Below are 16,660 nucleotides of genomic sequence, written 5' to 3'. Positions count from 1 at the left end.
CGGTATTTTTTTTTTATACATGGTCAAAACCTGCCAGAGGGTTTAATACCTTATCGATGCCACCACTAGAGATGGAAACGGAAACCGCTAGAATTATATATTGTTTCCTTAAAGCCGTCGCGTTTTGATGACGTCACCCGGGAAGTTACGTTTTGTTTTACAACAAAGGGTGGCAGCCCAGGTGAGTAACATAAACAGTGGAGCTCACGCTTTGAGGCAGTGTTAGTTGTGTACAAATGCAGTATTGTCCCCCAGCGGCATGTTTTATAGACTAGTGTCACATTCATCCCTCACTCAACTGGTGATAAAACAATGACACTGGCTTGGCTGTCAGCGTAACATGGGGTTATTGTTACTGTAAGGATAATTAAGCTTATGCCACTTTCTAATGACGAGGGGAATAATAATGAATATACGTGGTATGGAGGCTTTCCAATTTTATGATCATAACTTTGTAACTAAAAACCCTTGTTTTTGTAAATACAAGCAGTTGCATAGATACTGGATAACTTCTGAGACTGGGAATGTGCATTGATCAATCCCCCATCTTTTTCTCTATGCTGGTATAAACATACCTCGTATGTGAATGAGAACTGTTTCATATTATACAAACCTTTACACATTTACAGGTATTTAAAGGGAATAATTGGATGGAAACCCTTATTTACTTATTTTAAAATAATGTTATCCAGTTAGTCATGGGTGTCAGAAAATTTTGCAGGGGGGGGGCATGTAGGTGAGGTAGTAATAAAAGTATTGCCCTTGTAATGAGCCCCTGGGAGGGAAAAGGAGAAGCAGGGTCTCAGATAAGCCTGGGAGCCTGCAGTCGGGGTGCTCCACCAACTTGCTTAAAGGGGAAGGAAACCTAGTCGGCGCAAACCCCCCACCCCCCCTCCTGTTTGTTGCCCACCCTCCCTCCTCCCCCTGGCCTACCCGTCCCGCTGGGCAAATGCCCCTAACTTGTTACTTACCCTTCTGCGCAGGTCCAGTCCAGGGAGTTCACAGACGACATCTTCTTCCACGCGATCTTCTTCCTGCTTTGAACGGCACATGCGCAGTAGGATCATTTCGCCGGTACGATCTACTGCGCATGCGCGTGACTTTTGGTGCATACGCAGTAGATCCGTACCGGCGAAATGATCCTACTGCGCATGTGCCGTTCAAAGCAGGAAGAAGATCGCGTGGAAGAAGATGTCGTCTGTGAACTCCCTGGACTGGACCTGCGCAGAAGGGTAAGTAACAAGTTAGGGGCATTTGCCCAGCGGGACGGGTAGGCCAGGGGGGAGGAGGGAGGGTGGGCAATAAACGGGAGGGGGGGGTGGGGGGTTTGCGCCGACTAGATTTCCTTCCCCTTTAAGGCGGTAGCGCCAGATAGGTTTCCAGGGACAGCAAAAAGCTGCTCCTGGTACCTTTATGAGCCAAATTTCCATTTTTTAAATTGGAAATTCAGCTTTACTAGTGCGAGAGAGTGCTCTCCACACTAGTGTTCCTGCCTCCCCTCCTGACAAGGGGGGCAGCATTGAAATCAGAAATCAGCGCTGTGGTGCAGAAGAGTCGGGCTGGAGGGGGTGACGGCTCAGCACCATGTTGCACTACTCGGGGCCCCACACTGGCAAATTTGTGAAACAGGTGGCCATCTGCTGCTGCTGCCCCTCTTCCTGCTCATGGCGCTGAGGTTGGGGCTTCTGGATTTCCAGTGCATCAGGAGGAGGGTCCTGCTGTCCACCAGGGACGAGAGCACCGCAGAGCATGAAGACCCCCCCTTGCCCCTATGTGTGGACGACCATGCTGTTAGTTACTGCAGGGGTCTAACTACTGTCAGAGTGAATCAATTGAAAAGGATTTTAAGAGAAAAGTACCCCACTTGTACCCCACTACATATCAAGTATCAAAGGTCACTTAAAAATAGTTTTTTAATTTGGTTGATAAAATTATACAACGTATCTATATCCCAAATTTTATAACAATGATTCTCATTGCTCAGAGAATCAAACTAAAGTGCAATGCAATGAATCCAGTTAATAAAATTGATAGCTACTTCAAAAGATCAATCAATTGTTTATAAGGTGTGTATTGGAACATGAAAAATGAATACTATTAGATTCACCAATAATTTATTAAGTAATTTATTGCACTTCACTTTAATCTTGTTACTATCTAAGCTGGTTTATGAATTTTGAATGAACTTGTATCTAGGGCTATTTTTATCTTAATTTATTATTCATGTTCCAATAAGCTCCTTATAAACGATTGATCTTTTTAAGTAGCTATCAATTTTATTAACTGGATTCATTGCACTGCACTTTATTTCGAGTCTCTGAGCAATGAGAATCATTACAAATAAAATTTGGGATATAGATACGTTGTATATTTTTGTCAACCACTGAATGGTGAAAAACTATTTTTAAGTGACCTTTGATACTTGATATGTTGGCTACAAGCGGTACTTTTCAGGTATTTAAAGGGGTTATTAAAATATATTCTTGAAACTATCGGGCATGTTTACTAACATTGGAGATAAATATCTGGAGAGATTTCTGGAGACGTTGCCCATAGCAACCAATCAGATCTTTGCTTTTGTCTTCTGGCCATAGACGCAAAGATTTCTGTCCCCCTCCGAACGGTCCAATGACCGTTCGGAGGACTATCGTTCGTAGCAAAGCTTCGACCTGAAACTAACGTAAAGATTTACATTGTTGGATTAAAGTTGGAGAAATGACAAGTCAGACGATGTTCTAGTCATTATTTGACAGACATAAATCGTAAGAAAACGTACGTCCCGAAACAGTAGTGACGTATGTTAAATGACGTTCATGGAAATTACGTCCTTGCTTTAAAGGAAACTAGGTACTTCTATTTTGAAAACCATATATTGTTTTGAATTTTTAAAATGAGTGCAGTATATATAAATGCCAAATGCAGAGCAGCACACACGGTCTGAAAAACGTACAAATAGTCATTTTGCACAACCGCATCTTTGCGTCTATGGCCAGCTTTATATGTGGCTGTTTAAATCTAATTGTGTTTAGTATGATGTAGAGTGATATTCTGAGACAACTTGCAATTGGTTTTTATTTTTTTGTTATTGGTGTTTTTTTGGGTTATTTAGCTTTTTATTCAGCAGCTCTCCAGTTTGCATTTTTAGCAATATGGTTGCTAAGGTCCAAATTACCGTAGCAATTGACCATGTATTCATTTGAATACGATACTGGAATAGGAGAGGTCTGGATAGAAATGTAACATAGTAACATAGTAAATTAGGTTTAAAAAAGACACGTTCATCAAGTTCAGCCCTAAGTCTGTATATAACCTGCCTAACAGCTAGTTCTTTCAGAGGAAGGCAAAAAAAACAATTTTGAAGCTTCTCCAATTTGCCTCAGAGGGGGAATAATTCCCTCTTGACAAAATGGCAATTGGACTAGTCCCTGGATCAACTGTATTCCCTCACTTGCTAAAAAAAACCCCTTCTTAAAGCTATCTAATGTATCAGCCTGTACAACTGATTCAGGGAGAAAATTCCACATCTTCTCAACTCCCTCTTTAAACACTTTCCGAATATTTAATCTGAACCTCCTTTCTTCTAATTGGAATGGGTGACCTCTTGTCAGCTGGAAAGATCTACTGGTAAATAAAGCATTAGGGTAAGGTCACACTGGGCGATTTGGGGAGATTTAGTCGCCTGGCGACTAATCGCCTCGTCTTTGTGGTGACCAATCTCCCCAAATGCCTTACCTCTGTCTTACGCCGGCTAAAATGAAAAATCGCCTGTGGCATGGCACACGCGACGCTTCGTATTCCGAAGTTGCCTCACAAGGAAACTTTGGGCGACTTCGGAATACGAAGCGACGAGTGTGCCATGCTGCAGCCGATTTTTCATTTTAGCCGGCGCAAGACAGAGGTAAGGCATTTGGGGAGATTGGTCGCCGCAAAGACGAGGCGATTAGTCACCAGGAGGCTAAATCTCCTCAAATCGCCCAGTGTGACCTTACCCTTAGAGAGTTTGTTATATGATCTCCTTATATATTTATACATAGTTATCCTATCCTCCTTAATCACCTCTTCTCCAGCATGAACATCCCCAATTTGGCCAGTCTTTCCTTATAGCTAAGATTTTCAATACTTTTTACCAGCTTAGTTGCCCTTCTCTGGACCTTTTCTAATACAATAATGTCCTGTTTGAGTGATGGAGACCAAAACTGTACGGCATATTCTAGATGGGGCTTTACCAGTGCTCTATACAGTGGAAGAATAACCTCCTCCTCCTGCAAATCTATTCCCCTTGTAAGTTATAGAAAGCCGCAATAACAATAAATTTGTAGCCTTACAGAGCATTTGTTTTTAAATGGGTTCAGTGAACCCCATTTGAAAGCTGGAAAGAGTCAGAAGGAGAAGGCAAATAAGTCAAAACTACGGTATATAATAAATAATAAAGACCAGTTGAAAAGTTGCTTAGAATTAAACATTCTATAACATGCTAAAAGTTAATTCAAAGGTGAACATGATCATTGCGGATAATGGGTTTAGCCAAAAAAAAAAAAAGGCTTTTCCATATGTCAAACAAGAGTTAATTGCTATTATAATTATCAAAATTCTGTAGCCCTGTACTCTTGCATTGCACATACAGGTTACATTCTAATACTGTCAGAATGTCAACAGGGTCCTGCTCATTAGCACTAACAATCTCCATTTCTAAGAATGCTCATTTCAAAAGGCATTGATTCACTACATTGAGTAAGCTGAGTAAGCATAATGTCAACTTTCCATAATAATATGACAGTTGGTTGTTGGTGTCATAGAAATAAATGTGGATGATAAACTGGAGGGCACTTTTACTTTGAGCCAAAGAATATGTGCAAATAATTACTAGGGATGCACCGAATCCACTATTTTGGATTCGGCCGAACCCCCGAATCCTTCGTGAAAGATTCGGCCGAACCGAATCCAAATATGCAAATTAGGGTGGGAAGAGGAAACCATTTTTTACTTCCTTGTTTTCTGACAAAAAGTCACGCGATTTCCCTCCCCGTCCCTAATTTGCATATGCAAATTAGGATTTGGATTCGGTTCGGCTGGGCAGAAGGATTTGCTCGAATCTGAATCCTGCTGAAAAAGGCCGAATTCTGAACCGAATCCTGGATTCGGTGCATCCCTAATAATTACAGAATAATATACTCTTATTTTTTTTACATGAAATATAAAGTGTAAATCATTCTTTTTAATGACAGTAACTTTCCTTTCCTTATATCTTTGAATATCCCTCTTGTTGTCTTGTAATTCACTGTAATAAGCAAATAACCTTCTGTGATATGGCATGGTGCCTTTAAAGCTCTAATGTAAACTAGTAAGTTACACATGTTTTTTTTTTTATTCTGCCTTTTTTTTTTTTTTTTCCATTTAGCTATACTTAATGTTGAAAGACTCCACAATGGATGCAACGGACAGTTAGAAGAAGAATACAAGTTGCGGGCAGCTGCGTTGTCACCATGTCCTCTTTAAGTAACCTGGAGAGCTCCGAGGAGCTGGCAGGAGAGGAGTGTGTCAGCTTCTGTTTGTCCAGCATGCCTGATATCAAGGTGGAGCATGTCATGGACTCAAATCCTGAGGAAGGCTCAGCCCAGAATGTAGCCATGGGAATGAAATTCATTTTGCCAAACAGATTTGATATGAACGTGTGCTCTCGCTTCGTCAAGTCTCTGAATGAAGAAGAGAGCAAAAATATACAGGACCAGGTGAACTCTGACCTGGAAGTGGCATCTGTCCTTTTTAAAGGTTATTCTGTTTATGTGGTGTTTTTTTAAATTTTTTATTTACAAGCCTTAGACATGTTGCTAGAGTAAATAAAAAATGAGCACTAAACACATAGAGGGTTATTTACTAAAATCCAAATTTATCTCGTATTAAAAAGAAAAAAACACAACCAAACTCCCATGTCCGATTTTAGCTAATTGATTAATTTAAAAAACTATTTAATCTGATCGTGGAAAAACTCAATAAAACGCTCACATTTTTCGGGACTTTTTTAATGAATTGTTAAATTTTTCTTGTTTTTGCCTGAAAACTGCGGAAAAGTTGGATTTTTGTGCTAAACTCAGCAATAGATGCCTCTCCCTTTGACTTATACAGGACCTCGACAGGTCTGAGATAGTGGATTTTCGGATTTAGACTTTTTGCAGCATCAAGGTATAACAAATTTTGAAAAATCGGAGGGTTTTTTCTCTCAAATTTGAGTTTTTTTTGTCTCGAATTTGAGGGGTTTTTTTTCTCTCAAATTTTTCGAGATTTTAACATTTGGATTTTAATAACCCCCATAAACTCTATAGTTATCATGATAACTCACCAGACCTCCATGGGTACTTGGCTGTAAAATGTCACATCTAGTAAGTTCATCTTTGTCTGGTTTCAAGAGTGACCTGACTTTTTAATTCAATAATAGCTGAAAGGTTTCATGTCAGATATTCCAGTTTTAAATTTTTTTGCCCGCAGTTTGGACCCCCGTTCATTGCGTTGATACGGGCCCTTCTGGAACTGCAGTCACCCTTGTGGGAAGTCCTCAGTGACCAATAACGTTAGAGTTATGCTAATCAACCAACAAGCAGGTGCTCAGTAAAGAATATGGCTACACATGCGACTTGCAGCTCAATAAACTGATTTGTAGGGTCTATAGGGCATCTGTTTTGCGTGGAAAAAAAATTTTCTGCCTCCTGGTACAGCAGTGATCCAGGCAAACTAAATTAAGATACTACAACAACGCATAAGCAGTTTTTTTTATTTTAGGTTTCTGAGGCATTACACAAATGGCATTGAGGTTCCCAGTTCTAGATTGTTGCAGTTCTGTCTTTAAGGAGAATTCAACCCTTTAACAAAAAAAACTCATACCCCCACCAAACGTAGACCCCTCCTCCCCCCAGCCTAACTGCCCCCCCCCCGGAAATGCCCCAACCTTTTTACTTACCCCTTGGTGCAGATTCAGGCATTGGAGTTCACAGCAGCCATCTTCCGGGTCTTGTGTCTTCCGCCGCTTCAATAATTTCCGTCCATTTCGGCGCATGCGCAGTTATTGTAAACCAGTAAATTGCTCCAACTCCGATTCGCCGGTCTCCATCTCAGCTTACCGAAGACTCAGAATATGGCTGCGGTGAACTCCAATGCCTGAATCTGCGCCAAGGGGTAAGTAAAAAGTTAGGGTTATTTCCCCGGGTTGGGGGCGGGGCAGTTAAGCTGGGGAGGGGGTCTACGTGGGGTGGGGGGGTAAGGGTTTTTTTTTTTTTGCTAAAGAGTTGAATTCTCCTTTAAATTGCTTTCAATGTCTCACCTAACTATACTGGCCCATGATAAGTAAGTTCAAGGCTAGCTTGCACACTGTAGCCCTAACTGATACTGGTTGTTCAGTTAAAGACTGAGCATCAGGCAAAGTAGGGAAAGCTTGAGCAGGTGGGAATAGTGCTTGTAAGTAAACTGCCAGCTCAGAGTGATTGTCTGCAACGCATATATCTGTACCTGTTCCTGATTAGCATTAAAAGTTTTTTGTTTTTTTTGCTTCAGCCCATTTGCCAATATTAATGTTACAGGTTGCTGTATCAGCCATCACTATTTTTACAAATACATCAGTGGCAGCAGTTAGTGTTTACCAAAATCTTAACCTAATTAACCTTTGGTCTGGACTTCCAGTTATACGAAAGTTGCATGGTTGGTCACATTAATATCTAATCCCTTTTCTATCTCTATCTAAGAGCAATATCAGGTCATATATACACTTATTCCAATGCCATTAATTTGCAAATTCCTACCCATAATGAATTAGAAATATTTGCATCTTAACAATTTTTTTTCCATGCAGCTGAATGCAATATCCACACGTCTCCCTCTCCTGGAATCCAGGTTCGACATGTCTACACACCCTCTACAACGAAACATTTCTCTCCTATCAAACAGTCAACCACTCTTACAAACAAACACAGGGGCAATGAGGTATCCACAACCCCTCTGCTGGTGAACTGTAAGCACTTCTTTTTTCAAGTTTCTCTTTGCAATAGCTTCTACTAATGGGCTTCTACCACCATTATATCATTTCCATCATTTTTTTGATATTGACATTTTATATTTCATGCATGCCTAATTGTAATTGTGACAATGCCTAATGGGTCACAAAATGGCCAAGTCATTGCCATATGGTTATATAAATAAAGTATGATGATAAGTGTCCTTGTTTTCATGGGTAAATAAAAATAAATATGCTGACATTTAAATGTTTCTATTCTTATTAAGTTCATCCAATCTCTAAAACAGTGAATTAGTTTTTAGATCTTAGGTTGTTCTGCTCTCTAAGGAGTTTTTAATAAATGTATTCAGATTAACCTGAAAGATAATCTTCAGTAATTGTGATGTATTATTATTGCTAGTCTTGTGAATTTCACTTTATTAAAGTGCTACATGTCTTTCTTCTGTAGCTCTGTCTGTTCACCAGCTGGCTGCTCAAGGAGAAATGGTCTATTTGGCCAGCCGTTTAGAACAGGGTAAGTGTAAATATGGCATGGTTAATAAATATCTATATCATTTCACCAAGCACTAAAATGCCCATATAATGTGTCATTTAACTGTGGATTTTGACAGAACATTATATGGGCATTTTAGTACTCAGTGAAATGACATAACACATATGTATGTGGCATTATTGGAATTTTGATGTGATAGAACAGAAGTTTATGGAGCCCAGTGGAAGGCTGGAAGTCTGTTCGAAGTATTTCCATGACCTGCTGATATTAGGTGTAAGTTAGAGTCTCGCGCAGAACAAATTTGTTAAACCTGACCCGCAGCCCACATACTTGCCCGCTTGGATCCGCTACCCGACTCCAAGTACCTTATCCACAACTAGGGTTGCCACTGTTTCTGGAAAAAAGTACCGGCCTATATATATTTATCTTTTTTCCCTATTAATAACATTGGGATCAGCCATCATTTTTACCGGCCAGGCCGATAAAATACCGGGCAGGTGGCAACCCTATCCGCAACCCGATCCAAGACCCACTGACCATCAAGAAACAGGAAATGCTGTCATTGTAAACCGGAAGTGACGTCATTGGGAGTAGGCATGGTCAGAAAAAAGGAGTAAAACAGGAAGTGCTGTCATTAGAAGTAGGCGTGATCAGAAAAAAAGGAGTAAAACAAGAAGTGCTGTCATTGTAAACCGGAAGTGACGTCATTAGAAGTAGGCGTGATCAGGAAAAAATGAGTAAAACAGGAAGTGCTGTCATTAGAAGTAGGCGTGATCAGAAAAAAAGGAGTACATCAGGAAGTGCTGTCATTGTAAACCGGAAGTGACATCATAAGAAGTAGGCGTGATCAGGAAAAAAGGAGTAAAACAGGAAGTGCTGTCATATGAAGTAGGTGTGATCAGAAAAAAAAAGAGTAAAACAGGAAGTGCTGTCATTGTAAACCGGAAGCGACATCATTAGAAGTAGATCAGAAAAAAAGGAATAAAACTCGCTATTGAGAAGACTCGCGACCCGACTGCAAACCTGGAGAGCCACGACCTGCGTCTATACCTGCTCCTGAAACTTCTACTTGCAACCCGCAGGGTACCACAGGTTTTTGCGGGTAACCCGCGGGTACCCGACCCACTGCAGGACTCTAGTGTAAGTTGTAGATACTTTTTGCACTTATGAACGTGCAGTGGTTCCATGTAGTGATATAGAACACAGTTTGGAAATGTTACACATTAATATATAAAATATGGAGACCCAGTGGATCATACTGCATGTTATCAGTTTCAAACCCACTGATTACAGTAACACAGTCTTGATTTTCAAACAGAAAATGTGGTCAACCTTACTGATGAAGAAGGTTTCACACCTCTCATGTGGGCTGCAGCACATGGGCAAATCGCTGTGGTAGAGTTTCTTCTTCAGAATGTGAGTACTGTTATTTACTTTTTTTTACCTAAGGCATTTCTGCATATTTGTCATTCGTCGTGATATTTGAATGAACAAGAATGATATTTGAGCATATCATCTATGAAATAAAAATAAACGAACCTCCCTTTCATTGCTGAATAAATTAGCAGATGTGCTAATTAAAGGGAGCTAGCACAAAAAATCTAATTTAATATAATTATAATCTTACAGAAAAAAACATTTTCTAAATACAATTAATTAGAAATTCTCTACAGTTTCTGAAATAATGAATTTACTCTTTACCCCTCTCAGCATCTGTCACTTCATTCTCTCTTCATGCAGGGGTTGGGTGTCAGATTTTAATTGATAGGTAGATGTATTTTATCTTTTGGGGTTGGGGTCTAACAGATTTATTAGCTTTAAAGGGGTTGTTCACCTTTGAGTTAATGTAGAGAGTAATATTCTGAGACAATTTGCAACTGATTTTCACTTTTTTGTTATTAGTGGGGTTTTAGTTGTTTAGCTTTTATTCAGCAGCTCTCCAGTTTGCAATTTCAACAATCTGGTTGCTAGGGTCCAAGTTACCCTAGCAACCATGCATTGATTTGAATAAGAGACTGAAATATGAATTAAGAGAGGGCCTGAATAGAAAGATGAGTAATACAAAGTAGCAATAGCAATAAATTTGTAGCCTTAGGGCTAGTCTACACGAGGAGATTCGCGTTTTTCGCCGAGGCAGTTCGGGGAGATAGTCGCGCAAAAGACGAGGCGATTAGTCGCCAGGCAACTAATCTCCCCGAATCTCCTCGTGTGGCCTTACCCTTACAGAGCTTTTGTTTTTAGATGTGGTTAGTGATCCCCATTGAAAAGTAGGAAAAAGAAGGGCAAATAATTCAAAAACTGTAACAAATAAATAAATAAAGAAGATTAATTGAATTAGTTGTTTAGAATTGGCCATTCTATAACATACTAAAAGTAAACACTTAAAGATGAACCACCCCTTTAACTCAAATAACTCATTCCAGCACAAACACAATTTAACAAAATGCAGACTTTGGCACAGACCCTGCATGTAGAGAGACAGGATTTCTGGTGATTTAGAAAGAGTGAGCACTAATACACCTAGACAATAGAAGCTCCCTCCCAAAGGTTGAATTAGACCTATTTGATTATACTTAGACAATTTCAGCATTATGAAGCTAATAATAAATAATTATTTTCACGTGTAACTTTGACTTGCATTGTCCATAAATGTTCTCTCAAACATTCAGGTTATTCTGCTTGGGAAGCCTTATTTAACTGCATGTTTGTGTGTGTTCCATTGAGTGGAAGAAGCTGTAATTGGTCACATTATCATGCTTTGTAATGCATCTCTTGGGGTAATGTGAGGGTATTGGTTTTTTTGCTCAGCCATGTATGAATTTCTAATTCATGATTGGTCTGTATAATGAATCTTAAAATTGTGCATTTTTCTGTAAGGGAGCAGATCCTCAGGTCCTTGGAAAAGGTCGGGAAAGCGCCTTATCGCTGGCCTGTAGCAAAGGTTACACGGATATTGTCAAAATGCTTGTGGAGTGTGGGGTGGATGTCAATGAATATGACTGGGTAAGCTATTTTTTAGTATGCTGTGTTCTATGACACTTGGTTTTTTTTTTTGGATTGTCATCAGGTTGCTAGTGTCCCATTAGCCTTCGCAACCAGAGAATGGTTGATAAGAAGAAGAGAACCCAAACACAATGATAATATTAAAGTAACAATAATAGCTATTTCCGTTAAAATCCGGTCTGCTTTTGTTTGGATTGTAGTTATTGGTGACCCCTAGCAACCATATAGAGCAAGACACAGTACACGGACAGATAATTGAAAAACCACCAAAAATAGAAACAAATGCCGAGAAATTGGTTCAGTTGTTAACTTCTACTTTGTTGTATTTGTTTCCTCAGAATGGAGGCACTCCCCTGCTCTATGCAGTTCATGGGAATCATGTGAAGTGTGTGAAGATCCTCTTGGGTGAGGCATTCGTATGACTGGGGAATTACATAGTTAAATCGGGTTGAAAAAAGACCATCAAGTTCAACCCCTTCAAATGAAACCCATCATCCATACACACACCCACTGAAACTGACCGCTCCTTACGCTCACATAAATTATATATACCCATATCTATTAGGGATGCACCGAATCCAGGATTCGGTTCGGGATTGGGCCTTTTTCAGCAGGATTTGGATTCAGCCGAATCCTTCTGCACCTGCCGAACCAAATCCTAATTTGCAAGGACAAAACAAGGAAGTAAAATATGTTTTCCCCTTCCCACTCCTATTTTGCATATGCAAATTAGGATTTGGTTCGGCCGAATATTTCGCAAAGGATTCGGCCGAATCGAAAATAGTGGATTCGTTGCATTCCTAATATCTATACACAATAGCCTTGGATATTATGTTAGTCCAAGAAATCACCCAAGCCTTTCTTAAAGGAACAGTAACACCGAAAAAATCAAGTATTTTAAAGTAATGAAAAAATAATGTCCTGTTGATCTGCGCTGGTAAAACTGGTGTGTTTGCTTCAGCAACAGTAATTTAGTTTATATAAACAAGCTGCTGTGTAGCCATGGGGGCAAATACTTGTGTAATGGACAGCACCACTCACGATTCTCTGTTTCTTTAAAAAGCCTTTATTCAGCCATGGGCTCTGACCCCAAACAATTCGGCAACGTTTCAGACCGCCATCGGTCTTTTGTCAAGCCATGGGGGCAGCCATTCAAAGATGAAAAAGGAGAAAAGGCACAGGATACTCAGCAGATACCAGAAAAGCAACTTAAACTATAGTAGTGTTTCTGAAGCAAACCCATCAGGTTTACGAGTGCAGGGCAACAGTATATTACATTGTCATTTTTTGGTGTTACTGCTCCTTTAAAGGCATTAACAGAATCATTAGTATATTCTGTATTGTGCACTGCACCAGCTAATAGAAATTTTGGTAACGTGCTCTACCCTGTTTGTTGTGTAGAAGGCCTCTTCTCAATCTCAGGATCTGAATTAAGGAACAATCACTTTTGTATCAACTTGAGCTGTCATCCTGTATTGCTTGGTTAATCACATATGTTCCTTAATTTTTATTTCTAATGTTTTTAACAGAAAATGGTGCAGACCCAACTATTGAGACAGACTCTGGCTATAACTCCATGGACTTGTCTGTAGCCCTTGGCCATAGAAGTGGTACGTTCTCTCTCTGAAGGAAACCGCTTGTCTTTCTGCTCTTGTGCAAAGATTTGCTTAGTGGCAAACAGCTAATAAGACCAGCTCTTAAATAAAATATATAGGGGGGGGGCATAGCCCATTAAGAATAAGCTTTGACTTTCATAATAAACCACTCACAATCTGCACATCCATCAAAAGCAAAACTAAAGTCCAAAATTCTTACATTCAAAAGCGGTGGTTGGGGTCCCATTATTTGTGGTTTGACCAGTCAGCGTAGAGTGTCAGTCATATGACCGACCACCTTTATCTGATTCAAGGAAATTCATTTAACTTGAGCTTTAAATGCTCCTCATAGAAACAAATGGTGAGAACATTGTGAAGGAAAATATAGTAGAGCAGGCAATCAAATAAAGGCTTTCTTCCACCAGGCAAGTAGAAAAAGTTAATTATGTCCAAAAATACAGCCTTACTCGTTTCATGTTACAAACATGTTGCTAACTATACAGAGCTCTGCACACAATATTTAAACAAATGTGCACCAATCGAAAAACAATTGCAATTTTCCAATTAACAAATCACATTACTGCACAGAAGAACCAATCACAGTTAAAAACATATGTAAGTGAAACCTAGACCCGCCTATGAGGTGACAGTGCCATATTGGTACACCCTAAGCTATCCCAGAGGTGGCTGGTGCCATATTCATACACCTAAAAGAAATGATAGAGGTAAAGATTTTAGTTTAAACCTACATCTTATATTGTCACACAAAGTACTCAAAAAATTAGAACATCATACTCATCTAGTTTCTAAATGTAACAGTTTTTTCATTTTACCCCCTCCTCTTAAATCTAAAGTCATTCTTTGAATACCTTGTATAGTGAAATAATCTAAATGACCAGAAACACAATTTAAGAAATGTGTAGCTACCTTGGTTTCTGTTCCATTTTTAAAGGAATAGTTCAGTATGAAAATAAAAACTGTATAAATAGATAGGCTGTGCAAAATAAAAAATGTTTCTAATATAGTTAGTTAGCCAACAATGTAATGTGTAAAGGCTGGAGTGACTTTATATCTAATATAATAGCCAGAACACTACTTCCTGCTTTTCAGCTCTATAACTCTGAGTTAGTCAGCGACTTGAAGGGGGGCCACATGGGACATTTCTGTTCAGTGAGTTTGTAATTGACCCTCAGCATTCAGCTCAGATTCAAAAGCAACAGATATGACCCATGTGCCCCCCTTCAAGTCTCTGATTGGTTACTGTCTGGTAACCAGGGTAACCAGTCAGTGTAAACCAAGAGAGCTGAAAAGCAGGAAGTAGAGTTCTGGCTAGTATATTACACATCCAGTCACTCCAGCCTTTGTACATTACATTTTTGCCTAACTAACTATATTAGAAACATTTTTATTTTGCACAGCCTATCTATTTACACAGTTTTTATTTTCACACTGAACAATTCCTTTAATGTTATTCTTATATTCCCATGCACGCGCTTTCAGGGTCCTACTAGTTTGCCCTACATATTGAATGCCACATTTTCGGCAAGAAATAAGGTAGATTACATAACGGGTATTGCAATTAATGAATTGTTGTATTTTCAAAATACAACATTGTGACATGAACTTTTGTGCACAATACCAATCCTGAGTAATCAAATTGATACTAATCTGTTGCTTTTCTCAAGTTTGCTTTCTAGTGCTTCTCCGCAGCCTGTAACCCCGTGTTTATTGCACAAAGTTCCAAATAAGAAGATAATGTTTCCCGGAAAGCACAACATGTCTTATGGCATCATAGTGTAAAGTCCTGCAGCGGGTCGGGTACCTGCAGGTTACCTGCAAAAACCTACGGTACCCTGCGGGTTGCAGGTAGAAATTCCGGGTGCGGGTATAGACTCAGGTCGGCAGGTTCTGCGGGTCGGGCCGCGGGTCTTCTCAATAGCGATTTTTACTGCTACTGTCATGGGAAAACATGTTTTTTTCAAAATGCACCAGTTAATAGTGCTGCTCCAGCAGAATTCTGCACTGAAACTCATTTTTCAAAAGAGCAAACAGATTTTGTTATATTCAATTTTGAAATCTGACAGGGGGCTAGACATATTGTCAGTTTCCCAGCTGCCCCCCAGTCATGTGACTTGTGCTCTGATAAACTTCAGTCACTCTTTATGCAAGTTGCAAACATCACCCTGGACCACTCCCATTGACTTATACAGTAATTTGGCAGGTTTAAGGTGGCGAATAGTCGAATTAGAGTTCTTAAAGGGCCAGAGTATGATAAATCTCGAATTCGATTAAAACTAGAATTGAGTTTGGATAATTCACAATTCGAATTTGAGAGTTTTGACCCGAAAAAAAATGAGAGAATTCGAATTTTTACTTCGACCCTTAATACATCTGCCCCCTAGGGTTTGATATCTTAATTGTAAACTTCTACAACTCATTTGGTGCATTTCCACATATTCTATTTCAGCAGATTTGTCCTTTCCATTAGTCACATTTAATATTAGTTACTATAAGAACAACATAATGATTTGAAATGGTAACAGACAAGTTACAGCTCCCCTTTGCCTGGCTGAGTGTTTCCATTCGCTGGATGACCCCGACTTATCATGGGCTAAGTGTTATGGCTAACACTTTTTTTTTTTTCTTTCTTTTATCTTTCAGTTCAGCAAGTAATTGAGACTCATCTGCTGCAACTTCTTCAGAGTATCAAAGAATAAGTGAACCAAGTTTTTAACAGAAGATGTGAATAGTCCATGTTTTATCTTGCACAACCTGTCGGTAGTTTTTAGGACTTTTAAGTGTCATTAAAGTGGGGTTTGTAAATGAACTGTGCAATAACTGAACGAGATGTTCAAAATGCACAGTAGTAGATATATTCATTTCTACAGCAATGTCGCTTTGTATCATTGTAGTAGGTTTTTATCCTGTGGCTGAGTTCTCTTATTGTCAGAGGATGCTGAGACTTGGTAATTCATATAGATATGGACAGAGTTTCACAATCGCTAGATCGCTGCTTTCATGGGTGAAGCTGTTATAAGGTTCATCGTTTCTTGCATATACCACTATAATACACAAGAACCATAAGGAAACCTGTAATATATATAGTGAATAAAGTACCCCCTCTTGTAAATTATAAGGATATTATAAGTTACCGAGGAGTTTCATGACCTCATGGAACTCCGAGGTAACCTCTAATATCCTCATATTTTGCAACTGGGAATACTTTATTTATTATAATACACACGTTTCAGTGATGTGATATATGACAAATGACATCAGAACTCACCGTTTATAACTGATGACATCAGAACTCACGGTTTATAAGGCTATAATTTACAAGATATTCATGGCTTTTGTGTATTATATCCTTATAATCAGTACTTCTAGGACCAGGAAAGCTTAATACAATGGGCACCCTGCTTCTCCAATGTTTTGGCTTTTCTTTTCCTTTAATTATAACATCCGTTATAGTCAGTGCTTAGTAATCAGACTCATTGAAACTTGTGTATTATAAAAAAGAAAATAGTACTTCAGCTTGTAACATATACAAAACGCTTGAGTTTTATGGAA

At 39.2% G+C, this 16,660-nt stretch overlaps 1 protein-coding gene across 1 annotated transcript; it reads left to right on the top strand.

Moving 5' to 3' along the window:
- The first annotated feature begins 42 nt into the window (after positions 1–42).
- Positions 43–15,917, top strand: ankra2.L (ankyrin repeat family A member 2 L homeolog). The gene is made up of 9 exons (XM_041568778.1): positions 43–181; positions 5,399–5,769; positions 7,838–7,996; positions 8,448–8,513; positions 9,811–9,908; positions 11,370–11,495; positions 11,834–11,900; positions 13,025–13,105; positions 15,752–15,917. The coding sequence occupies exons 2-9, from the start codon at positions 5,430–5,432 to the stop codon at positions 15,805–15,807; spliced, it is 993 nt and encodes a 330-aa protein (XP_041424712.1). The 5' UTR covers positions 43–181; positions 5,399–5,429; the 3' UTR covers positions 15,808–15,917.
- Positions 15,918–16,660: the final 743 nt, after the last annotated feature.

Source organism: Xenopus laevis, chromosome 1L (assembly GCF_017654675.1).
Source record: "Xenopus laevis strain J_2021 chromosome 1L, Xenopus_laevis_v10.1, whole genome shotgun sequence".
Lineage (NCBI taxonomy): Eukaryota > Metazoa > Chordata > Amphibia > Anura > Pipidae > Xenopus > Xenopus laevis.
The sequence above is the reverse complement of the archived record's forward strand: the minus strand, read 5'-3'. Positions and strand labels throughout refer to the sequence as shown.